This window comes from Cornus florida, unplaced genomic scaffold, assembly GCF_030987335.1.
Source record: "Cornus florida cultivar Cherokee Brave unplaced genomic scaffold, ASM3098733v1 CherokeeBrave_3.0.0_Hap2_Chr01, whole genome shotgun sequence".
Taxonomy (NCBI): Eukaryota; Viridiplantae; Streptophyta; class Magnoliopsida; order Cornales; family Cornaceae; genus Cornus; species Cornus florida.
The window spans coordinates 100,246,848-100,273,913 of NW_026775571.1; the positions used below are offsets into that span (position 1 = coordinate 100,246,848).

General features: G+C 37.4%; 4 protein-coding genes across 4 annotated transcripts; all 4 read right to left on the reverse strand.

Moving 5' to 3' along the window:
* Positions 1–4,273: 4,273 nt before the first annotated feature.
* On the reverse strand, positions 4,274–4,840 carry LOC132310400 (cysteine proteinase inhibitor 1-like). Its single transcript, XM_059808602.1, has one exon. The coding sequence runs from the start codon at positions 4,792–4,794 to the stop codon at positions 4,438–4,440; it is 357 nt and encodes a 118-aa protein (XP_059664585.1). The 5' UTR covers positions 4,795–4,840; the 3' UTR covers positions 4,274–4,437.
* Positions 4,841–5,950: 1,110 nt separating this feature from the next.
* LOC132278788 (cysteine proteinase inhibitor 1-like) lies at positions 5,951–6,343 on the reverse strand. Its single transcript, XM_059780677.1, has one exon. The coding sequence runs from the start codon at positions 6,341–6,343 to the stop codon at positions 5,951–5,953; it is 393 nt and encodes a 130-aa protein (XP_059636660.1).
* A 9,646-nt stretch (positions 6,344–15,989) lies between these two features.
* Positions 15,990–17,231, reverse strand: LOC132278798 (uncharacterized). Its single transcript, XM_059780689.1, has 2 exons — positions 16,516–17,231; positions 15,990–16,374 (listed from the first exon to the last, which is right to left on the reverse strand). Exons 1-2 carry the CDS (start codon positions 17,229–17,231, stop codon positions 15,990–15,992), a joined length of 1,101 nt encoding a protein of 366 aa, XP_059636672.1.
* A 9,442-nt stretch (positions 17,232–26,673) lies between these two features.
* Positions 26,674–27,066, reverse strand: LOC132278804 (cysteine proteinase inhibitor 1-like). Its single transcript, XM_059780704.1, has one exon. It carries the CDS (start codon positions 27,064–27,066, stop codon positions 26,674–26,676), a length of 393 nt encoding a protein of 130 aa, XP_059636687.1.

Genomic DNA, 27,066 nt, shown 5'->3' on the forward strand with positions numbered 1-27,066 from the left:
GTAAATTATACTGGGTTTTCTAAAAATTTTATTGATATACATTGACATTTCTTTTATTTACTAAATTACACTTATCTTCTTTAATAAATGTATTTAAATAACACATTCTTTCATCCGTTAAGGCTCAACAACAACAAAAAAAAATATTGATTTTGTAACTTTCAAATTTTAATTCTACCTTTATATATATATATATATATATATATACACATATAATTACAAATTCGACAAGTCTTACAATGAAATACAGTGTAATTTGACAAATAAAATGAAAGATCCGTGTATATTAACAAAATCTCATAAAAGATCAATGTTATAAAAAATAAATAAAAATAAGAATAAGGATATATATTGTAGGAATGAGGGTCAAAACTTAGAAAAGGTACCCTAAAAAGCATGAAATGGTTCTTTTGTAAATGCTTTTGCTAACTTCTGCAAAAGCAGGAAATCCATCAATAAATTATGTACTAATAAATTAATTAACTCATCTTCTACGTTCTCAAAATATTTGGTCATAAGATGACTAGCATCCGGTGTTAAAACACTATCCAACTCATCAACAAGGTCTAACCCCAATTATTATTGCCCAGATGATTTTAATTCTAGTTTTTACGAAATTTTGAATATGTCATTCTTATGGTCCATTTATTCAGATTTCTTCCATGATATGTTTGTTCATTGGGCGCTACTTCAATTGTTCAAGAAATGACAAGACACGTGGGGACTACTCAATTTATGAAGATATTGTTTCTTCGCAATGCTATACAATTATTCTACTTCATAAAGTACGACTAAGACTACAAAATAATCTAGTCAAGTCGAGCTTGGGCTTCTCAAGCTTGACTCATTTATTTACTGACTCTGCTTAGGTTCGGCCTCAACTCGTGACAAGCTCAAAAATTTGAGATTGGCCTCAAGCTCGTCTTGATTTTCAAAGCTCGGGTTCGACTCGTTTAATAAAAATACGAGTAATATATATATATATTTTATAAATAATAAAAACTTGTTCTCAAAATTAATTAGTATTTCACAAAAAAATATAAAAATAAAAAATTTGGAAGGTAAACTTATATTATAAATATAAGAATAATGTACATCAAGCTCATAACATAGACAAGCCAAAATTAGATGATACAGCCCAAATAAGGCACCCCAGTGATGCTTTCAGTCCAAATAAGGCATAACGAGCCTGAGCCTTAAGAAGCCCATGTAGTCAAGCCTATACGAGCCGAGCCCAATATTGTTTGTGCTCGGCTCATTTGTTAAATGAGCCTGAAAATTAGGCTCAGACTGGACTCATTTACTAAACGAACGAATCCGAACTGTTCATAAACCGTTTGATTCATTTACAACCTTAAGTACGACAGATCTAATTACCCTTTCATAAACTTTGGTATACATTTTATAATAACAGTTTGATATAATTTTGCCTTTTAGTTTTATAAATATATATGCATAAGTGAATATGACAAAAATAACCCTTTTATTTAATCACTTTTGCTTTTAGCTATGGATGACATCACACTATAAGTTTTTGTGAATGATCAATTTCGAGTAATGCATTATTCACACTTCAATAATTACTTTTATTTGTATTTTTATTTGATTACAACAGGAGGTATTAAATAAGAAATTATTAAGGAACCATATAATAATTTTTCGTATTGAATTGAAAGACCTCTCAACATCAAAAGTAGTGAGACAAAAACTCTAGAAGGTGTCACTCATCCTAACAGTATTCTCGCCCAATTACACTTACCTCCGGGTGGATTTATGTTGAAATGTGTTTGTCTTTCAAATTCGTTTATGGATGAATGAGAAATTGGATCCATAGTAAATACTCTTATACCAGTGAAGGTTGGGCTTGCACCATCTGACACACATGTGGGCCACCCGCTCAGCTCGGCCAGTTCTAGTCCTGGTCTTGGGCTTCTCAAATAAATAATTTTTTTTTTTCAAATTGAGTCCAGCTTTGTGTTTGGGCTAGTCCAATACACTTCTAGAACTCGGTGACGTGGGCTAGTCCAATGTTCTTTTCTGCATAGATTATTTATTATCAATATATGCTTTGTACATTACTACTATTAAGATTATTTGGATTCCCCACCCCCCCCCCCCCCCCCCCCCCCACACACACACACACACACACACACACAATTACAAGTTATAATTTAATGTTTGTCTATCATAATCTAAATAATGGAAACTAATCTTGATTGCTTTCGTTTATACAAATATATATGAATGTGTACCATTACTCTGTTAGTTCATATAAGAAATGGGCATATGAATGAATGTGGAGTCCAATTATGAAGAAGTATGGGCCACTCAATTTTGGTGTATTATTGTCGTATAATGCTTGATTTATTAGGTCCCCATTATCTGAATTCTATAAGATCGGCGTTTTATTTCTTATCTGTTGGTCGCCTCATATTGAATTCCATTGAAGCTAGTTAGAAGTAGAATTACTCCAAATTACACACATATAACATAATATCTTTATTTCTAAATATCACAAGTCCGCTGAACCTGGACCAATATGTCAATAAGACATCAAATATGAAGTCCGCTGAACTTGAACTAATATGTCAACAAGACGTCAAATATGTATGTCAACAAGACGTCAAATATGTACATATTTGACGTCTTGTTAACATTTATAATTAGGTTTGTGGAGAAAAAAAATCCCCGCCAATAAAAACATACACCTGAATAAGTAACTTGACGATACACCTGAATAAGTAACTTGACGATACACCTGAATAAGTAACTTGACATGGGGCATGGTCCATCCCAGTAAAAGAATGGAACATTGGCGGTAAAACCAAATCAGCATACCGGCAAAATGCAAGTCCCCATAAAATTAATGTTAATCTACGAGCAATAACCAGCAGCAGCCCAATTACAACCGCCCACAAGCCTTCTATATAAAGAAGTAGAAAGACAAGAAAAATGGAGAGGAAAATACATTTTGTACCATGAATTTTTGAGCTCTGAACGCTTTTGTCTAAGTAACAAAGTTCTTAGTACAGTTTCTTGCACCTACAAGGTTCTTTAACAATACAAAAATGATAGAATGTGAATCAAATACGGTCACACAAAAGTAGGGCTGCAAATGACTCGAGTTATTCATGAATAGTTCGGGCTTGACTCGTTAAGAACTCGGTTCGGGTTCGTTTTCATTAAACAAATTAGTCAAGCTTGAACTTAATTTCTAGGCTCGTATAGGTTTATTTATGTTCATAAACATGAGCTCGTGTAAGTTCATTTATGTTCGTTAAATGTAGGCTCGTTATAGGGCTCATTTACATTTTTTTTTTTATTTTTAATGAAATTCTTTAATTTTTGAAATTATAAAATAAATATATAATAATTTACTAAACGAACTGGTGAGCTCGAAAACGAGCCTAAAGAAATTTTGACTATGAATTCAATTTGTTTTCTTAAATGAGCCGTCCTCGAACTTTTTAACACCATGACGAGCCCGAGTTTAATTTTTTGAGCTCATCACGAGCTTGAGCCAAACTATAAACAAACGAGCTCGAAATCGAACAACCTAAGGTCATTTATGTTCGTTAAACGTAGGCTCGTTACAGGGCTCATTTACATTTATTTTTAATTTTTGAAATTATAAGATAAATATACAATAATTTACTAAACGAGTTGGCAAGTTCGAAAACGAGCCCAAACAAAATTTGACTAAAAATTCAATTTATTTTCTTAAATGTACCCGAGCCAAGCCCGAACTTTTTAACACCATAATGAATTTGAGTTCAATTTTTTGAGCTCATTACGAACAAAGCCAAACTATAAACCATTGAACCCGAACCCAAACAACCTAACACTAAGCGTGACTCGGTTCATTTGCAACCGTACACATAAGATTAAGGACTGAATCTGAAAATTTAAAATTTAAATTAAACAGAAAATTTTAATGTCACTCTAAATTTAAAACCGATGTAAACCGAATTTAATGTCACTCTAAATTTACAAAATTAAAAGAAAAGTACTTTTCTTTAATGAATAACAGCTTGCACCCTCATTAAGTGGACCACCATAAACACAATCCAACTGTACTCTCACTAGGTGACAAATGAGATGTTATCTTTTTAAATTATGATTGATTCAAGCAAAAAAAGAGTTTATGATTTATCGTCAAGAGATTTCCTACTCGATAATTGATATTACGAGTGAAATAAAATGCCTAAATTCAAAGGGCAACTATGATATCTTAGGAGCTAATCATCAAGATTAAAGATCTATCATAAACATATAAACTAAAGAAACACATTGACATTAATCAATAATCACATATCAAACGAAACTCTTTTCATAATATTATTATATTAGTTTCAAATAGGCAGACATAATTAATAACACAGATTTGACATTAAAAGCTTCTTCATCCATCACCAGTCTCACAATTTAGCCCTTGGATCAGATACGTTTGAAGGACGTGAGGTTCCTGAAATGGGCCCAAGGCTTATCCCAAATAACTGCCTCATACTTGTTCGAACCGGCGCCGTCTTTGGCCGACAGAACCAGCCGGTAATTCATACCCGACACTACTTGGGTCTCGCCCGAATCCACGCTCTCGAATTTCAAGTCGGTTTTGGCCTGTTTGTTGTGTTGGGTCACCGCGAACTCTCCGATCTCTTGCACTTCAGGGGCTTTTGGATCCTTAATCGGCTCCCAACCGCCGACCACCCCAACCCGGCCGTAAACGGCGGAGACATCTAACAACAGGAAGGTAACGAAGAGAGAAAGGAAAAGGGGTAGAGATTTTAAAGTCATGTTGGAAGGGTATATAGAGTAGAGAGAGATGGGGATTCGTGAAGAGTGAGAGATGCTTAGTTTGACTATTTATAGCAGTAGTAGCACGCGGAGACCTGTCACTCGTGTCGAAGTAAATTATGTAAATAGCCTTCCTATTTCATTATATTTGCTCCGTGAACCAGTAACGATAAGCATTATTAATTGTTATTATTATTATTATTTTTGTGTGTGTTTATTTACCTAACTAAATATATAAATATATATTCCTTAAAATACATTTATATTTAAATATAAATATAAAAGCTCATTACTATATATATATATGTATATATATATATATATATAATGAGGTTCTTTAACTATATATACAGAAATAACATAGAATGTGATGATTCATAATTGGATTTGAAAATTTAAAATAGTATAATTTCTAATTTTAATCTTTCTTGAAGACAATAATGACATACTTTTTCAAAGTGGAATCAGAGTAATCAATTACTAATTAATTTTTTATTTAAAAAAAATGGAATTGCTGAAAAAATTAAACAATTGTTGAATAAAATTTAATTTCTTAATAATATTTTTTCTTGCTTCTCTTTTTACCATTAACTTGTTTCTTCGTTTTCTCTATTTTTTCCCTCATTCATGTCAATTTTCATCAGTACTTATTTTGGTTGACTATTTCTTATTCTTTGGGTTGTATTTTCCTCAATATGTATGTACCAATAAGAATAATATTATAAAATTTTATCCCATCACAAATTTCAATTTTTAAAAATTAAAATATGTAATCATTTTAAATTAAGGTTGATTTGAAAAAGGGGAAAAAAGAAGAAGTTATTATTGATAGTGGTTTTCTACTCTGATAATAATATTAGAAATGAAATAAAAGACCTAAATCCCATAGGACACCTATTTTATCTTAAGATCATTTGAAGCCAATTTAAAGGTTAGTTCAAGGTGTCTTATGGATTAATCGGGATAAATCCCAATTCCCAAAAGAAAATTTTAAAGTTAAATCACATATTTAAAACCTAGTATAAACAGAAAAAAGAGAAGAAAACAATACTCTTTTTATAATAATAATATTATTAATTTCAAGTAGGCAGAGAACATCAGTAACAGATTTAATATTGCAACTCTTAACCCACCGGCATTCTCACATTTTAGCCTTTCAAATAAGTTTGAAGGACGTTAGGTTCCTAAAATGCGCCCAAGGCTTATCCCAAACAACTGCCTCATACTCGTTGGAAGCGTCACCGTCATTGGCCGAGAGAATCAGCCGGTAATTTATACCGTCAACTACTTCGGTCTCGCCCGAATCAACGCTCTCGAACTTCAAGTCCTCTTTGGTCTGTTTGTTGTGTTCAGTGACCGCGAACGCTCCAATCTCTTGCACTTGTGAGGATTTTGGGTCCTTAATCGGCTGCCAAGGACCGGCCGAGAATTTTGGGTCCTTAATATGCCAGACATCGACCTGCGCCACCCGGCCTGACACGGCGGAGACATTTGATAAAAGGAAGGTAAGCAAGAGAGAAAGGAAAAGGGATACAGATTTCAAAGCCATCTTTGGAAGGTATTTGATTTTGTATAGGCCGGTGATTCGTGAAAAGAGAGGGAGGGTTGGTTTGAATTTATAGCAGAGTAGCACGCGGAGACCTGTCCACTCGGGTGTAGTAAAATTATGAAAATACCCTTCCTATTTCATTACATTTGCTGCATGAACATGTAACAATAAGCATTTATTGGGCTCTGTTATTTTGTTATGCGTCTTGAAAATAATCATATTTATTAGGTGGCCCTTCATAACATAACTTTTATGTTTCAACTTTCTCACCGAATAAAACATTACTTCTAATATTGGATTGTTAATTTCTTAATTTTTAAGTTTTTAAAAATCATTACTACTAATATTTTAATATATAAAAGAAGATAAATTTGAAAGAAATATTTATGGAAATTATTAGAATCCAATGATTTTTATTAAAGTGGACCATCAAGTAAAAATTATTTATTTGATCATTAATTTCTTAATTTTTTAAATTATAAACACTCTGTCATGATAGTATTTCAATAAATAAGAAAAAATGAGAAATTATTAGATTGAACAGATGATTTTTTTCATTATAATTTATTAATTTATCCATTTGGTATTTTTAATTAGTTATAGAAATGTTGGATTTGGAAGGTGTTTTTAGATGTATGCTGCAGACAAGTGACATGTCAGATCATAAGTGAGGCCAATAGTGTTTGGTTGTAAGATTGGGTTCCACATTGGAACAACTTTTAATTGTTGGATGCATCTACTTTGAAATTTTTTTGTTGTCTTGGCAATAAATAAAATTACATTTTTTTTGGTAAGCAAGTTTAATAAAATCACATTTTATTATTCTATCTTATAATATATCTATATTGATATTTATATATATTTATACTGTTTTTAAAAGTGTAAGGATTTTTTTTTTATTTCTATACTTTTTCTAAATACAAAAATAAATAATTTTTAAATACGAGACATCTATATTTGACAATAAATAAATAAATAATTAATATGGATCTATTTATTGTACATGTACTCTTGCATGAAATAAATGTAGTGTACAATCATATTTATTAGGTGGACTTCATAACCAAGTAAAGCTGATATTTATTATTGTTTACTTTTTAATATTTAAATATATATCTATATATGGACTTCTTTTAAAAGTGCAATATTATTTTTATTATTTCTAACATTGTTTTAAATACAAAATAAAGTCATAAAAATGTTTTTATAAAATTTGTTATTTCTTATATTTATTTTATGGGCAATAATGAGAATTTATATAGCTTACACGTTTTGAATTTTTTCAAATGTTGCAAACCACTTTTATAATATTGGTTGATTTTTTTTTTTAATCAAATAACATTTTAAGTATTTAATAGAAGAATTTAAATATCTTCTTTCTTTAGAATTTTCCTTTTGAAAAATTTCAAAAGTTATGTAACATTTTCATAATATTAAGAGTTTAAATAACTTGCACTGAATTTTCGTTTTGAAAATTCCGAACAGTTACAACTACTTCTATAATATTGTTTGATATTTATATATTTTATTCATTAAAGTTTTAAATATTTAATATTGTCTCCAAGCATGGGCTCTATAAAAGGTGAGTGAAGTGTGGATCTAGTGAGTAGCTAATAAAATGGTCTAAATCGACAAATAAAATAATAGTAAGTACATCTTTCCCCTTCGAATTTAGGGATGTTTATATATTTTACCAATTAATATTTTAAATATTTAATAAAAAAATAAATAGTTTGCATTTTTTGAATTTTTCTTTTGGATTTTTCAATAGTTACCAACTAAATCATATAAAGCGGGAATAAGAGCAAGAGAGAATTTGAGAACGATAATGAGAGCAGAAGAATAAAGTCATAAACAGTGAGAAGGCGCGCACGAGACGTGAAAGCGAAAATATGTTCGAAACATGAGAGCGACACCTATTGAAAAGAATTATGTTACTTAAGTTATGAATCATTTTCACACTATTGAGAATTTAAATACATTTTTTTGTAAACAAAATGAAAGTAATAAGGTTATCCTTTCATTAAAAGTTTATTAAAGTGTTTTCATTAAGCGTTTTTTTTAATATATAAGAGAATATAAAAAATTTAAATAGCCTCCATCTTTTGAATTTTTTTCAACCCTACAATGCCCTTTTTTTTAAAGCTCTTTTAATTACCTAATTATTTTGAGTTTTTTTTTTATTTTCTTAATTAATATTATTTATAATATAAATTTATTAGTCAAAAAATATTAATTAATATAAAAGGGTTTTTAAAACAGTTTCTAACATAATTTCATTTATGGGTTATATTATGTTTCACATTTCATGCCATTTAAATATAAAGTATTTTTGGTTAGTGACCTAAGGAATTATTAAATGATCCTTGTGAATTTAGATTATATGGTTGAGGGAAAAAATATCCTACAATTACCCTCTCACTGAATTGGTCTAGTGAAGGGATAAAAAAACTGATTTAACAGTTGAGTTAAATTCGAATTTATTAAGTTTTCAATTTATACATACACCTTCCATATAGTATATAATAAGATGAGTAATGATACTCATCAAATAGGCCTATTTTTAGTCCGAATCTTACGTGTAATTGCCACATAAGTACCTAAATCGTTAATATTTCTTTGCACGCTAAAGATATTAAAAATAAATTAAAAAAATAAAAATGGAAAAAAGTTGAAGAGGTTTTGACGATCCCTCTTTGATTTCTCCACAGTGATATTTTCGTTTTTATTCTTTCTCTTTCTGACTCACGATTTTCTTTTCCACTTTGCAAAGTTGAAGAGAAAACAAAGGATTAAGAAATCTTTATTGGTTCATAAAATAAAAGGGAAAAATACATATAAACGTATATGTTTGCTTGAAGAGAAAAAAAATAAATCCTAATAAGATTGGAAGTATGTATTCATGTTTTTTTTTTTTTTTTTTTCAATATATATTTTGGCTACAGTATATTGTATCATATATGCACTACTCTTTTAGCAGATCATATATAAGCAAAAAGTAATGTTGAAATAGAATCACATAGATTAACACAACTCACATTTATCAGAGGATATAATTGTTAACATTCCCGAATCATTCATTAATTCTATTTCCATTATACATAGTATTTACCAATATATATCTTTCCCCTTTGATTTTATGAACCAATAGAGACGTCTCAATTCTTTATTTTCCCTTCAATTTTGCAAAGTGGAAAAGAGAATAGTGAGTCGGAAAGAGAAAAAATGAAAACGAAGATACCACTTTGGAGAAATCAAAGAGGGATCGTTAAAGCCTCTTCAGCTTCTTTCCATTTTTATTTATTTATTTATTTTTGGTATCTTTAGCGTGCAAATAAATATTAACGATGTAGGTAATTATATAGCAATTATACGTAAAATTCGGACTAGGACTAGGCCTATTTGATCGGATAGAATATTATTATTCTAATATTATATAGGAAAAAATAGATTTTATTGACCAGCCATAAATAAAATTGATGTAAAATTACCATAGAGTAAAGAAAAGATGAATAGTGACTAAACTTAAAACTTAATTGTACAGAAATGATCGTTGTGATTTATTTCCTAAATTACCCTTCTCACAATTTCACCTTCAAATGGACCAATGACGTCTTAGTTTGAACATAGAATCAGGGTTTGTGAATTTTGAACATAGAATCAGGGTTTGTGAAATTTTCTAATTATACAATACTTAGCATATGTATAAAAGGGGTGTGTGTGCATATATATATATATTTGCATATTATCTTCAAATGATTGAAAGTGTGATGATTATCTCCTATTATGTTTATTTGTTGTGACCTATGTTTGTTTGGATTTTATTGTATACAGTTTTTATTTTATTTTTAAGTTAAAACAAATTTCAGTATAAGAAAACACAGTGAACTGCATAAAATAAAACTTTGTGCACAACCCTCTAACAAGGACAAATTAAACCTAGAAACAAAATCATAATCTTATGTCTCATTTCCGTGGAATGAAATTTTGACTCAGAGCTATGAGTAGAACGTAATCAATTAATAATAGCCATGAACAGGGCCGATCTTGAGATTCCAAAAATTTTGAGAGGTTCTAGGCGAACTTTCAAATGCGAGGTCCTTCCAAATTTTTGAGAGGCGCTAGGCGAATTTTCAAATAAATACATAACATGCAAAAGAAAAATTAATAGGGTTAGCAATAGATCTTTACCTGAGAAAGTTTTTGAAACCTTTGTGAGATCTTTACCTGAGAAAGTTTTTGAAACCTTTGTGAAGCTTAAACCCTTGAATCGAAGATAAAATTGACGCCAACGATACATGCTGAATGACATACCAACTTCAAAGCCTGGAAGCATTGTGAAACCAATTGATCGAGTAGAGAAAGCTAGGGTTTGTAAATTTAGCCCCAATATTGTGGAAGGAACGAAGAGAGAGAAAAGCAGAGAGAGTAGCTGATGAGTGACCTAATTTTGAGGCTTTTCCGAATTGGCTCATGTCCTAAAATTTGGCCTAAACAGAGCACCAAAACAAACTCTAATGGAGCTTCTATTGCGCCACCGGAGACTTGATTTGGCCTAGTTTCAGTTGCGAACCACATCTGTTAGTTTTGGCAATTCTTGATTTGTTAAGGGTTAATCTAATGTTGTTCCTCATACTTTAAAAACAAGTAAAAAAAACTTGTGATGCGATACCATATTCCAGTAGGGTTGTTACGGTTGTAAGATACTGAGAAGATTGAACTTGGATCCTCTATTGTAGTGCTTCTGGTACTCATTTTTCAACATCATTTCACTTGTTTTTAACAAGTTTTTTCTACAGTTTAACACACACACACAAATTTGAGTAAAAACACAAAATAGTATGTTAAAAATAGATATAACTGTGTTGAAACTATTTTCAACTGTATGGAAATGTAGATGAGACGTGTTGAAAACGAGTTGTAGTGACGTTGAAAAACGCAACAACTACATTACCAAAGGCGCTACTAAAGATTTGAGCTCGAGAAGATTATCCACCTTAAACATGTTTTAAACAAGCCTGGTCTAATTTTTACCATGCTTGTCTTGGTACCCTTCAAAACTCATTTTGTTTTGATTTTTTGTTTCATTATTACTATATTTTATATTTGTTAATTTTTTTCTTTCTTTCAAACTTGCCACAAGTCCAAGGTGCTTATGGCAGCCTCTTAGTCCTGACACCAATTCAAGGTCATCAACAACTGAAAGTACAAAGAATTTTTCCCTAATTGTAGAGAGAGAAACTTTACACTCCCAATAATTTCTCAACACCTTTTCCCTATCAATCCCTTCTATTTATAGACAGTTATAACCCCCACTGAGCTGATCCTATCCTATTCTCCTTTGGCTGGACTCGATTCCTCTCATTTCATCATGGGCTTCTGAAATGGCTTTATGGACCTGGGCCCATATGGCGCGAACTAGCTTCATCCCGTTTATCCACATCCGACCCATCTTATGCGATGTGGATCACTCCAAACCCGGGTCGTTTTGGTATCATCATTTGCCCCCAATAATCTCTTTCCTCATTAATGAGGATGAGATTATTGAAAGGACACGATCTTGGTCTGACGGCTTGGAGCAATAACTCGAGGAATCGAACGGTTGGTACAAGAACCCAGGTTTCAAGATCTACAGCGCCACTTTTTGCCTTGACCTTTAGAGTTCCATGTCGCTTTTACTTCTCCTCTTTATAAATTCTGATCTTTCTCTCCTTCGTCCTCTCTCTTACCCTTTTGCTTTTACTCCCTGTTGCTTTCCTGCACATTCCGGCGATCCTTTTTACTTTCTCCGGCAAGTTCTTCCGGCGAGTCCTTCCTTTTCGATTTTTAGCTACTGTGCCGTTGCTGAGTTCATCTCAAACCTTCGAGGTTAGTTTCTCTTTTCTTTTTTAAACATCCTCTTCTTAAAGGCGCCTTTATTGCCTAGGACTCTTTCCCTTTTCATGGCTTCCCCTAACTTGAACACCATTCGATCCAAGAACTGTATCCCTCGCGACGTTTCTCTTAGAATCTACCCAACGAACTTAGACGAGAGATCCGGTGAGGGTTTTCTTCCTAGGGAAGTTTTGTTTTCTGCCATTCACCTGAACGTCATTAGGTTCCCCGTACACCCATTCTTTTGCTACATTTTCTACAAATTGGGGCTCTGCCCCCTGCAAGTTAACCCAAACTTTCTTAGGGTCATTTCAGTTCTCCTGCTCTTGAATCGTGACAGGAGTCTCAATCTTGACATTATTGACCTTCTCCTCTGCTATCGGATTAACAAGATCTCACAAAACGACTTGTACTATCACTTCTTTCCTATTGACAAACGGTCAATCTACACTGATAAAAGCTCATTTGAAAAAGGTTGGAGGCGGAATTTAATTGTGGTTGGTGGGAATTGGCGGACTCCGCTCGGCCGTTCCTTCCCTATCCCCTCTTCCTTTGGAACTTGTTCTGTCTCTGGCTACAAGAAGCTGAAAAAACATCCTTCTGAATGCCACTGTGAAAGTTGTCTTCCCCACTTTTGCACTTTTCTTTGTAGATGCCTTGAAATTCCCCATGATGAACTAGTTTATAGCGTCTGCAGGGCTAGGCTAGATACCTTGCAAGAAAACGTGCTGAACGATGTTCCTTCAGCTACTGATTTGCTTACATCTGATAATCTTTCTGACATCTCTCTTTTAGGGTCTACAATGGAGAATATTCAGATCCCATCGTTCAGCAGGAGGAGGCGTCTTGCTCCCACCCCTTCTAACGCTCCTGCCGTTATTCCATCACCTACACCTGCTTCCACATCCTCTCTTCCTGTTGTCTCTGCCCCAGAGCAAGTTGTGGTTGCCCCAGCTGCAACTCAAGTCTCAACCCGTTCTGCTGATGCGCCTTTAGAACTCACCCATGTTGAGAACCCTGTCGCGGGCCATGCTGCTGAAGTCCGTCCTGCTGCCCCCGTCATTATGCCATCAAACATTTTGTCCGACACTTCTTCAGAGAGCACTCAGGATGCTGGAAATTCTGAGGACAATGGGGGGCCAGCTAATGCTGCTCTGTTGGAGAAGAGTTTGGGAAAAAGGCCAATGCCTGAGGGCGGTCATGATCAGAGTGACATCCCCCCGACCCGAAGGATAAGGACGGCTTCCTTCAGGGTTACTGAACCATCGCCCCCTGCCAGGTTCTTTATTCCTGAAGGTGAGTCGGCCAGAACCTCTGGTTCAATTCCATCCGTTCTTCCATGGCGACCTTTGCTCAGCCGTGAAGATGGATCAACCATTTGCCCCATTGACTCAATATACAAAGACCCCCTAACCTCGTTTGCTTTCTACAAGGGCCTCTAGACCTCCAAAGACCTTGAAATCCAGAACAAACTGTCCTTTGGTGAGATGTTCCAACGGTTTCCGGCCGCTGCTATGGAGGTGACCCTTCTTCTACTGAAGTGTGTTCCTTTTCAGTTATATTTCCTTTGTACTTAGTCTGATCTGAATTTCGTTTTCTTCATGCAGACTCTGTTCGGGATGTTCACCTTTCAGAAAATAGTTGAAACACTGAATAAAAAACTTAAGTCTCTCTGTGGGCATTAAAAGGTCTGTTGAAGCAGAGACTCTTCTTGAGGCTAGAGTTGCTGAGCTGGAGTCAAAGCTTAGGGACTCTGAAAAGGAAGTTGCTGACCTAAGGGCAGAGAAAGACGGTCTGGCCAACGAGAGGGATTCCCTCAGAGCTGAACGGGATTCCTTTAAGACCGAACGGGACTCTCTTCATGATGAGGTTGATGTCTTAAAAACCGAGAAGAGTGTAGCTCTGACAGAAAGGGACTCTCTCAAACCGAAAAGGGGGACCTTCAGCGTTTATTCATTGCTGAACGGTTATCATATTCGAATTCCAAAGAAAAACTTCTGAATGAACGGTCTTCCCTGATGAACATGGTCAGCAGAGTCGAAGGGGGAATGAGGGCTCTCCTTGCTCGCTTTACCAGGACCAGTGCCATCCGGTATGCTGAAGGGTATAGAGACGGTTTTGTTGACCGTTCTCCCCCCGAAGGTGAATCAAGCTCTTGTGCTGGTCCTGATGAACTGGACGCTTCTCTGGACATCCACCCCCCAAACAACTATCAAGACCCACCATGCGACCCAGCCGAGAACATTTTTATTGAATGCATAGAGGTCACATCTTCAGGAATTATCTCACCCTTTCACCCTCTGAACATTGTTCCCCTTTCTACCATCGCGCCATCTTCCTCCGTCACTGCCGAAAGACCTATGCCTGCTGAGTGGGTGATTCATCTCGACTCCCCTTCTAAGGATGATAGGGCAGATGGAGATCTCGATGGTCCAGAGGGAGATGGTGGCGACAAGCCACAGTCTGGAGAAGATCAGAATTGAGAGCCAATAGTATTTATTTTATTTTATTTTATTTTATTTTTGAATCTGTATGTATAGTACTATATACCTTGGGGCCTTTTTGGCTATGAATGATATTAATCTTTGTTCAGTATCACTTTCCTCCATTGAGTTTTCTATTTTCAGCTTTACAGTGTTGTTTTTTTTTTTACAAGTGTTTGGCGTTCGGCTTTAAGTGCCAGCTGCCACTAACTTGCTGAAAACCTGGCGCTCGACCTGAACGCCTCTTGCCACTTGGTTTTTCATTTTCTGAGCAAGTGTTTGGCGTTCGGCTTTAAGTGCCAGCTGCCACAAACTTGCTGAAAACGTGGCTCTCGGCTTGAACGCCTCTTGCCACTTGGCTTTTTCATTTTCTGAGCAAGTGTTTGGCGTTCGGCTTTAAGTGCCAGCTGCCACTAACTTGCTGAAAACCTGACGCTCGGCCTGAACGCCTCTTGCCACTTGGCTTTTTCATTTTCTGAGCAAGTGTTTGGCGTTCGGCTTTAAGTGCCAGCTGCCACTAACTTGCTGAAAACCTAGCGCTCGGCCTGAACGCCTCTTGCCACTTGGCTTTTTCATTTTCTGAGCAAGTGTTTGGCGTTCGGCTTTAAGTGCCAGCTGCCACTAACTTGCTGAAAACCTAGCGCTCGGCCTGAACGCCTCTTGCCACTTGGCTTTTTCATTTTCTGAGCAAGTGTTTGGCGTTCGGCTTTAAGTGTCAGCTGCCACTAACTTGCTGAATGGGAAGGGTGTAGATTTTTAACAAAGAAGAGGCTTTTTATAAAGCATGGAAATTTCGTACATTTTCAAGCATGCAATTCAGAACGTACAATATGCTTGGAATTAAACTCTACTTTTACTGGTAGTACCTTTTCAGAGACATAGCATTCCATGGCTTATTGACTACCCTTCCTGTCATAGTTTCTAGGACGTACGCCCCCTTCCCAATGACCTCTGCTATTCTGTACGGACCTTCCCATGGGGAGAACATCTTTTTGACTATTCCCACCTTCCTTTTCAGATCGCCAGGAGCGAAACCCCTGTGCCTCACCTTCTTGTTATGGCTATTCACGAGAGTCTGTTGATAAGAGGAGAGCCTCACTGCAGCCGCATCCCTTTTTTTTTTTCCAATAAATCAAGATTGAACCTCAGCATTCTATCATTCTGCTCTTGATCCCATGCCAGGCTCCTTACAGTTGGAACAAATGCTCGACTAGTATCACCGCCTCGGTGCCATAGGCCATAGCGAATGGGCTCTCTCCAGTTGGCCATCTTGGGGTTGTTCTGTAAGCCTACAAGACGTTCGGTAGCTCATCCAACCATTTGCCTTTTTCATTCTCCAGCTTCTTCTTGATACAAGCAAATATTGTCCTATTTGTGATTTCGGCTTGACCATTAGCCTGAGGATGACTGACTGCTGCTAACTTTTGATTGATTCCATATTCCTCTAGCAGCTCTCTCACTTGCTTGCTATCGAGGTCGGTTCCATTGTCCATCACGATTGACCTTGGTATGCCAAAACGGCAGATAATATTATTCCAGATGAAGCGTCTTACTTGAGTTTGGGTGACACTAGGGTATGGCTCCGCTTCTACCCATTTGGTGAAGTAATCAGTAGCTAGCAGAACGTACTTATTCTGCGATCTTGCAGTCGGCAAAGGGCCAACCACGTCCATCCTTCACTGCGCGAAAGGCCATGGTGTGGCCATTACGTGCAGGTCTTCAGGTGGTTGATGTATCAATGGCCCGAACCTCTGGCATTTATCGCATCTTCTAGAGAATTCTTCTGCATCTCGTGCCATGTTTGGCCAGAAGTACCCCTGTGTCATTGCTTTGTGTGCTAAAGATCTTCCTCCGGAGTGATTTCCGCATACTCCCTCGTGAATGGTTCGTATAATCTGTCTAGCTTTTGTAGGGGTAGCACACTTCAAATATGGACCCGAGAAGGAGCGTCTATATAACTGACCGCGCACAATGGCATACTTTGCTGCGCTGGACCTGATTCGTCTTGCCTCGTCCTTACTCTCGGGGAGAGTATCACTGCGTATGTAGTCCATGACTGGATCAATCCAGCTTGGCTCATATGGTATGACATTAACATGTTGAGTGCTCGGATCAGGCAGTTCCTCAAAAATGGAAGGTTGGATCAGTATGTCGACCGGGATGACCCTAGCTAAAGTATCTCCAGAACTAGATGCGCTACAAGCCAAGCGAATGGCATCTTCGTTATACTCTCTCGGCAACTGGATAAACCTGATCTGATTAAAGGCTTTCGCCTTACGCAGAACCGCAGTACGGTATACTTCCATAGTCTCATCCTTGGCTCCATAGTCCCCATTGACTTGTTGAATGACTAGTTGCGAGTCACTATAAGCCATCAGATTCTTGATCTTCAATTCCTTAGCCAACTTCAACCCGGCTATCAGCGCCTCGTATTCTACCTCATTGTTGGTCGCGCTGAACTCTAGTCTTATTGCTTGGCTCAGTGTAGTTCCTTCTAGTGTTTGCAATTGAATTCCAATCCCGGCCCCCATTTGATTCGAGGAGCCATCCACGAAAAGCTTCTACCAAGAACAATTACAATCCTCTATCGTATCTTCATCATCACAGTCAAGTAGGAAATCCGCCACCGCTTGACCTTTGATTGCTGTCCTTGCCTCGTATGTGATATCAAATGAACTCAATTCAATGGCCCACTTGGTCATTCTCCCCGATAGGTCCGGTTTGTGCAGGATCATTCTCAAAGGGAAAGTTGTTAAAACGACGATTGGGTGAGATTCAAAATAGTGTCTAAGCTTCCTTTTCGCGTTGACCAGCGACAAGATCATTCGTTCAGCCCTAGAGTATCTTCTCTCTGGTTCAGACATTGTCTTGCTAACATAAAACACCGGGAACTGCTTGCCTTCTTTGCAACGGATCAGAACGGCACTGGTTGCTATGCTGGACACCCCAAGATATAGAAAAAGTCTCTCATTCGGTTCTGGAGCAGACAGAACCAGGGGATTACACATGTACTCCTTTAGACTGGTTAGTGCCAGCCGTTGTTCATCCCCCTAGGTTTGCCTTCCATGCCCTCGTATTGTATCAAAGAAAGGTTTACAGCGGTCCGAAAGCTTGGAAATAAATCGGCTAAGTGCGGCTATCCTGCCTGTGAGTGCCTGCACCTCTTTAATTGTCTTCGGCTCTGCATTCCTGATCAAGGCTTCTGCCTATGCTAGGCTGACCTCAATTCCTCTATGATTGACCACATGTCCCAGGAATTGACCGGAGCTTACACCGAATGAGCACTTGGCCGGATTAAGCTTCATCCCATACTGGCGCAACACATTGAACACATCTTACAGGTGCGCTAAATGATCGCTCTTCTTCTTACTCTTGACCACCATATCATCAATATAAGCCTCGACAGTGCTGCCCATCTGGTCCTTAAAAATCTTGCTGATTTGCCTTTGATAAGTGGCTCCAGCGTTTTTCAATCTGAATGGCATGACTTTATAGCAATAAGTCCCTCGTTCAGTAATAAATGAAGTCTTCTTTTCATCAACTGGATCCATAAGAATTTGGTTATAACCGGAATAAGCATCCAGGAAAGTTAACCGCTCATATCCTGTGGTGGCATCTACCATTTGATCAATCCTGGGCAATGGGAAACTATCCTTTGGGCAGGCTTTGTTTAGGTTGGTGAAGTCGATACACACTCTCCATTTTTCATTCTTCTTCTGCACCACAACAACGTTAGAGAGCCAGGTCGGGTACTGAACTTCTCTGATGAATCCGGCTTCAAGCAGCCGATCAACCTCCTCAGCTATAATCTGGTTTCGTTCTGGATCAAATCTTCTCTGCTTCTGCTTTACTGGCTTTGCATTCGGATCCACATTGAGGGAATGGCAGGATACAGCAGGATCTATCCCTGGCATATCTGAATGGCTCCATGCGAATACATCCGCATTCTGAATCAGGAAATTAGTCAACTCTAGTCTCTCTTCATCAGTGAGTTTGGTGCCCACCCTTGTTGTTCGGTCTGGTTTTCCACGATCAATCTTTGCTTCATGAAGGGGTTCTGTGGTCAGAACTGGCGGCTCCTCCCCCCCATCCTTGCTGGGAGGAGGGTTCTGTAATTGCTATTTTGGAATGGCAGAACGGATGTGATTTTTTCCTTTTCCAGCAGATTTTAAAGTTACCGAATAACACTCTTTAGCCGCAACCTGGTCCCCATGTATATCTATCACCTTGGTCCCATCCGGACCTAAACATCGCATCACTTGATGTAAGGTTAACGGAACGCCCTGAATTCTGTGAATCCATTCTCTGCCCATCAAGAGGTTGTATGATGGATAAATTTTCACTACCACGAAACTTTCAGTCAGAACTCGCTCAGCGGCTTGTACTGTCAATTCTACTATTCCAATGGGTTCCACTCGCTTCCCATCAAATCTGAGCAGCGGATTCCCTATGGGTTTGAGCTTTTCGGGTGCGATCTCCAGTCGGTCGAACGTCACCCAGGGCATGACATTCGCACTACTTCCTGGATCAATCAGGACTCTCCGAACCAGGCATTCTGCAATCGTCAGACTGACGACTAGTGGATCTTCATGAGGAATCTGAACGCGTAGCAGGTCTGTTTTATCAAACTTTATCGATGTGGACGCGTTCTGGTGGTGTAAAGCATGCACACTGCCAATTATTCTTTTCATTTGGGCCTGGCGTAACCTTGTCCTGAGCAACTCCTCTGACTCCGTCGTTTGCTCAGGTCGGCCATGAATTGCGTTTATAATCCTGACGGGTTGGGAGTTGTGTTGGTTTGGCCTCTGGTTTCGCTTAATTTGCTCAGCCGGGCGATTATGCTCTTGCGCCGGACGCTAGACATAGCTTGCAAACTCCCCCTTTGCGATCAGCATCTCTACCTGCCTCCTTAGGTTCCTGCATTCGTTAGTCTGGTGCCCAAAATCACTATGGAAAGCACAATGTTTAGTCTGATCTCTCTGTTCAAGAGGTTGCCTGATTGGCAGAGGAGGACGAAACTTATCTTTGTTCTCCTGGTATAGCCTTGCTAAAGCGACTCTGAGTGGAGTGACTGATTCCTCCTCCCTGGGCCTCTTTTCCGCCTTCCATGAGGGGTGACTGTGATACCCCTCGGATCCGAGACACGGGTTGATCAGGCCCAGGCCCAAACCCGAGGGAATATCAAACAATTAATATTTTATAATGAACACGGAATATAAAATAAATTAAGAAATGAAATTAAAGCTGGAAGGAACTAAAAATAGAATCCGCAAAATATTATAATTATTAAAATCCATCAAACCCAAACTCCAAAACTCCATCAGTTTACAACTTGGGAATCCATCTCTAGTGGACCCCTATTAAACATCCAAACGGAAGATGTAACAACTGTAATAAACGTCCAGAAATAAAACTATAGAGAGAGCCCTACATCGTCGGAAGAGTGAATAGAGACCTCTGCTCAGCACGAACACGTCTAAGCCTGGAACTGTCGTGTACCTGAAAAAAATAGAAGTGGGTCTGGCCCACGCGCAAGTTCTATACTACTACAATCCAAACAGAGGCCCGATACGCATGTCCATCATAAACAATTCAACAATAGCTGATAGTCCGTAAATATATATATAGTTACACTAAAGGACTCTCACTGGACTACAGGCCGGTCTCAACCTGAATAGAGGTAACATGCTAAAACGCACACGAAGTGGGCATATGTACCTATACCTAAACAGGGTACACCTCCAACCATCGTAGCCAGCTACACATCCCGATGCATATACGCTCCTTAGCCATCGGTCTTGAGGCTCAAGCTCATACCGAGGCACCATAACAGTACATATATAAAATCCATCTAAAATCCCTGGTATTGCCGCTCAACAAGTAGTTGCCATGACAATACAAATCCACGGGACTTAACTTTTAGTTAATCCCATCCTTATTCCAAGTAGGTGGGTAATGGTATTGTTTTAAAAACCAAACCCATCCTTAGTATGCCACCGTCCCATACCGGTGCCTACTTTCCAATCCTCCAGTAGTCAATAATACCAATAAATCAAGTATATATCAACTAAATTCCAACATCCAACATTCAATATTAGCAGTGATAAAATAAGCATTGATAAACAGGGTCACAACAACAACATATACATGCCCAATTTAAGTTGTTCCCTTTAGTCTGATATAAAGACAGAATTAATTAAAACTTCCATTTAACACCTTACAAATGACATACAGATATGTAGGGTATGTATCACAAAATCCTAACCTCCACAGTTGATACTAATTGTGATAATGTAAGCATCAAAACAATATTCACAGTATGTATGTAAACATGCTCAAATTATAGTGTTCCACAAAACCGATCTAGTGTTAAACTCAAATCCTCCTAGTATTTAAGTTCTAACAGTTGCTATTACAGAAGTTAAGATAGCTATCATCTAGACCCATCCTTCTAATAATTTATACTAGCAGTGGTAAGAAAAAACGTGAACCACAGAACCACAATGCATCCACAAACATGCTTAGTCTAGGTTGAACGAGCATACAACACTACTGTAACTACCAGTTTCATAGCAAAACAGATATCATTTTAGTTTGGTTTAATCTTCATTAATCCTGGAATCATTTAAGAGTGCAAAGAGTATGAAGCCTAAGGGAACGAGTAAGGATAGAATCTTGCCTCAGAAACTTTTGTTCAAAGTTTCAACGTCGTCTTCTTAAAAAATCCCGGGGAGTTCCAAAACCCGGTTACTGTTCATGGGTACGAAACACTATTCCCGAACTCAAAATCTGATCTCCACCATTCAGATTGTGCTACACTGAGTCATGAACCTATCCTCAAAATTTCAGCTCGATCGGACCACGGACGAAGTGGGATCGGATGTTTGATGAAATTTGGGCAGAATGGAAAAAAACCTGCGCGACCCAGTTACTGTTCACGAGTACGAATCACTGTTCCCGAGGTCAAACTCTGATCTCCACCGTTCAGATTTTGCGTCACTGAGTCATGAACCTCTCCTCCAAAATTCAGCTCGATCGGACTACGGACGAAGCAGGATCGGAGCTTTGATCAAACCTTGGCAGAATGTGAAAAACTGCGTTTTTCCTTCTCCACTTCCACAAAACGTGTGCTTTGTTTAAAAAAACCCTACACAGACGTCTACCTTATACTTCTAGAGTTTTCCTCAACCCTAGGTTCATTTAATTCCAACTCACAATCCTAACCGGCCCATCCAATTAACGTAGAAACCTACGACGGCTATAATATAAAACCCTAATTTATACTGTAATTAAAACCCTAATTAGATGTATTTACCTAATTACCCTATTCACCATTAAATATTTAACAAATAATCTAATTGAACAAAATAATAATTAGTAAACCCAATTAAACAAAATAAGACACACATAAAATAAGACACACATAGAATAATTAAACCAATTACACTTAAACCATTAATGCCAATTAAATAATTAAAACACTAACAAGTAATTCCAATCAAATAACTAAACCAATTACACTTAAACCATTAATGCCAATTAAATAATTAAAACACTAACAAGTAATTCCAATCAAATAACTAAAAATAAATATCATTTAAATAAATTAAATCACCACAAAAGAAAACAATTAAGCACCTAATAAAAAAAAATAATGACACATAATCAAATAAAATACACTTAAATAATAAATTAAATACTATTAAATACTAGGAATATCCTTTTTAAAATTAGGGGTATTACAGTGACGTTGTGGTTGAGCTTGTTTTTGCCGGATCTTGGCTTTGGACTTCTCCTCCGTCGAAATAATTGACGTCTTCCTTGAATTAGCTGCTTCTTCCTCCTCAAGGCGAACAAAACCGTCAGCTCTCTCGTTCAGCTCGTCCATTGTCTTTGGCGTATTAACCATCAAACTGGTGTGGAACGGCGTCCCCCGGTTCATTGCGAGTTTAAATGCTTGGACTGCTGTGGACGAGTGGCACTCCATTACCATGCTCTTAACGAGGTTGAACCAGGTGAGAAAAGCTTGGAGCCGCTCATCCTCATGCTGCTTCATTGTAAAAAGGCTCGATACATCCTTAGCCGGACGCTTATTCCCATAATACTGGCTTATGAACTTATCGCATAAGTCCTGGAAACTGGCGATTGAGCCTTGAGCCAGATTCTTGAACCAATTGAGAGCTGGTCCAGCCAGGCTTATAGGGAAACACTTGCACATCAAAGGATCATTTTTAGTATTCAAAGCCATTTTTAACTGAATATGGTATATGTGATTGACCGGATCAGTTGTTCCGTCGAACAGAATGAAGATCGGCATGGAAAACTTCTTCGGATTCGGTGCGTTCAGAATTTCATCAGTGAACGGCGATGCGACCGTCCTTGCTGAGGAACGCAATGCTTCGTTTTCTCTTGAAAATCGTGACATAAATCCTCGATCGACAGATCTCCTTTCTGAGCTATTGTAATCAACCATCGCTGATGAAGGTCGGTATGGCGAATTGAACGACCTATCCTCCGCAAATTCACTCCGCCATGGTGACGCAACCCGATGTTCATACGCTGGTGCTTTCTCCCTCATAATCTGTTTGTGATGCGGTTCCAGACGAACAGATCCTTCCCGATCTTCTACTCTGCCGGCATTCGGAGGCAGATTACCGATTATATCTTCATCACGACGTAGACCACCACGATTGACGTCTTCTGGATCACTTTGACGATCAGCTGCGGACGGTAAAGCTCCCTCTCCTTCAGGAGGTGGCCTTGGAATTACAAGAGCCTCACGATGCTCCATTCCAGCTCGTAGCTCTGCATTTTCTTTCCTCAAAGCATCGATCATGTTCATCAGCTCGTCGAGCTTTGTCTGCTGGCCGTTCTCCAAAGGATTAGAGTTCGCCTCTCCGATCATCATTCCAGATCGGAACAAAGTCATCAACTGCAGACTTCTTGACCAAATCGGAGCTTCGCTAACGCGCGTACACCAGATCTGAACCTACACTTGCTGAATTCAGTCCGCTACTGGCCGGATTCAGTAATCATAACAGATCGCAATTGCACAGTTCGTCGGATCAAGCACGGATCTGATCTGCTTGGATCGGACGCCAATTTTCCGAAATCAACCGGAGCCTTGACTCGTCAAGACAGATCGTATCATCATCAATGTTGGTTCAGCTTTCGCAGAGTAGTCGTCTTCCTCACAGAATGCGTTAAATCGATCCGATCTAGAATGATATCAATCAATCCTTCTTGTTCTTCCCACAGACGGCGCCAATTGAAAGTACAAAGAATTTTTCCCTAATTGTAGAGAGAGAAACTTTACACTCCCAATGATTTCTCAACACCTTTTCCCTCTCAATCCCTTCTATTTATAGACAGTTACAACCCCCACTAAGCTGATCCTATCCTATTCTCCTTTGGCTGGACTCGATTCCTCTCATTTCATCATGGGCTTCTGAAATGGCTTTATGGACCTGGGCCCAATGGACCTGGGCCCATACGGCGCGAACTGGCTTGATCCCGTTTATCCACATCCGACCCATCTTATGCGATGTGGATCACTCCAAGCCCGGGTCGTTTTGGTATCCTCAACAACACACCAAGTATGAAATGTAGCAACAAGAGTTTATGAATTTAAACTTAAATATATGTGCATCTACCACTTCCAAAACTCACTTGTATAAATGTGGAGGCATTCAACCTGTCCATGGCAGTTTGATCCAATGCTTTTAGTGTTTTAGTCCCCGTTTTGTTACTTGTAATAATGTTCATAATCATTTTCTCCTGGAATTACCATGTCGAAATGGTCCCATACACATTTTTTCAAGGATCACTTCGCTATGAAATTTAACTACTGTGATAAAATTTTACAATTAAAATGGTACCTTTTACTATTCAACATTTAAAATAATGAAATTCAATATACAAAACAATGTATACTTAAAATAAGTGGAAAATGATCAATTCCATCATCACTCAACACAAGGGATCTTTGTTATATTCATTGTATTAACTGTGTGTGGGCCTTAATTAGGCTTGTAGTTGTCCCATTTATTTTTAGATCTTTAGGTCTTATCTATTTTAAATTTGAGGTCCATTTCAGCATTTTGTTGTCCACTTGTAGTCTGAGATGGGCCAAAATTCGAGGCACTCCAATTTGGAGGCCCTAGGCGACTGCCTTGGTCGCCTTGATCAGGGCCGGCCTTGGGCATGAGTGATTTTTGTTAGAATTGAACTTTTAATAGATGATTTTCTTAGTATTGGTGTTATTATTCATTTCTTGAGGATTTGTTAATTATCCTCAACGGGTTTTAAAATTACAGTAATTCTAATTTTTCCTAAATATAATGAGTAAATTTTTGGCTTGGGATGACAAAGTTATGTTGGAAAGGTGGGTGACATAGACTTGAGATGACAAAGCAAAATGACCATTTTGCCCCTAGGTTCTTTTTTGTCCGTTTTTGAAACGACACTTCCGCATTTGTTTTCTTTTGGGTTCCGTGACCTCATTGAGGGTCACATTGGTGTCTTAGAGATCAATGCCAAAGATATCCATTCATTAGGGTCATCAATTCAAAGCAATTGAGTCATGGTCAAGGTAAATCAGGTTACATGCCTCACAATTGAGTTTCCGGCGTGCTGTATTCAATATAGATACGTATGTTCAGGATGCTGCATTGCACTGGAGTAATCTCATTGAAGTTGCATTGTTACTTATACAGTCTCAGGACTTTTTCTTAACTTCTTAGAAAGAAATGATGTTTATGTTTGTTTTAATTTTATCTCACAATTCTCTTTAGTTGATTTTTGCATCTTTATGTTAATATGCTTGATTATTCACTACATTGGGTTGGGATAGGATGATTACCAAGGAGTTTATAAAAGAACTTGTATAAACTCAATATGGTAAATTTGGTTTAGAAGGAAGAATTTGCCAACTAGAGCGAAAGGTGGGTGACATAGATTTGAGATGACAAAACTATGTTAAAAAGATGGGTTAATTACTACCATTAGATACTCGCTTAATGTTGTGAGAGATAATTTTTTTCCCATTAGTGAGACGAGGATGCTTGGTTGTCAGATTAGGATGTACAAGTGGCAACAAGTTAGTAAGGACCTTAACGTGATAAGTATTAAACAGTCAAAGATCTGTTATTTGGTGGTTCACTCTAATCAAAGATCTTTATTTGGTGGTCCACTCCAATTAAAATATGGTGTATTTAAGCTTTTGTTTGGGATTGTAAGCTACATATTTTTAGACGTGTATCATTATTTAGTGAGGTTCTTTAACAATACATGAAGAAGATTGCATGTGAATCAAATAAGGTTCAGACATAATTGAGGACTGAATTTAAAAAATTTAAATTTAAATGAAACACTAGAATTTAATGCCACTCTAAATCTATCTTAATAATAGCAAGTTTTTTAAAAGACAAACTTATTGCTTCTTGGCAATGGTTTTCTCAAACAGGTCTGAATCAAATGCTAGGTAAGAAAGATTATACTACTTACGTCATTTATTAGTTGTTCATCTTTGGTTTTATAATTTTTTAAGGAGATATATAACTAATGCATTGTTCCCTTTTAAAATTACCAAATTGTCCTTTTTAATTTAAATATATATAATTACAAAGTTTGAAATTTTTTTAAAAAATAAAGGACAATGATAGAAATATAAAGAAAAAATGCTTTGACTTTTTAAAGAGGACAACTAATTTGGGACATGTAAAAATAAAAAAATGAACTACTAATAAGGACTAAGGGAGTATACGGAAGCAAAAAATACTTATATAAAAAAAACATATGAAAGTGAAAATTGTGTTACCAGTGTTGGAACAAGAAAAGACCAAATAAACAAATTGACAAAATTGCGAACAATTTACCACATATAAAATGTAGTCTTTTTATTTAATATTATTTTCAAAAGTGGCCGAAAATATAAATAACGAATTTGATATTGCAACCCTTCATCCACCATTCTCACATTTTAGGACGTTTGAAGGAGACGAGCTGCAAAGACTGCGTCCGGTTAACCCAAACAACGGCCTCATAGGTCTCCACATGGAAGGGAGCGTCTTGGACCACGATAACAAACCAGTAATTCGTACCTAAGTCTAATGATTGGGCCCTAGCCTCAGCCAGTCTCTCAAACTTCAAGTTCGATTTGGCCTGATTGTTGTGTTCAGTCACGGCGAACTTAGCCATGTCTTGAACTAGTTCGTCAGTCTTAATCGACACCCAACCGCCAATGTCTTGAACGTGTGGGTCATTCTTAATCGGCTGCCAACCGCCTTGGCCGCACACGGCGGAGGCATCTAACAAAAGGAAGGTAACCAGCAGAGAAAGGAAAAGGGATAGAGATTTCCAAGTCAT

Excerpts from the sequence above, each read along its gene's own strand:
- LOC132310400 (XM_059808602.1), bottom strand. The coding sequence starts at position 4,794 with ATGACTTTAAAATCTCTACCCCTTTTCCTTTCTCTCTTCGTTACCTTC.
- LOC132278788 (XM_059780677.1), bottom strand. The coding sequence starts at position 6,343 with ATGGCTTTGAAATCTGTATCCCTTTTCCTTTCTCTCTTGCTTACCTTC.
- LOC132278798 (XM_059780689.1), bottom strand. The coding sequence starts at position 17,231 with ATGGGGGCCGGGATTGGAATTCAATTGCAAACACTAGAAGGAACTACA. Across the intron at positions 16,375-16,515 it reads CACAAAGCAATGACACAGGG|GATGGACGTGGTTGGCCCTT; the intron begins GTACTTCTGGCC and ends CGCGCAGTGAAG.
- LOC132278804 (XM_059780704.1), bottom strand. The coding sequence starts at position 27,066 with ATGACTTGGAAATCTCTATCCCTTTTCCTTTCTCTGCTGGTTACCTTC.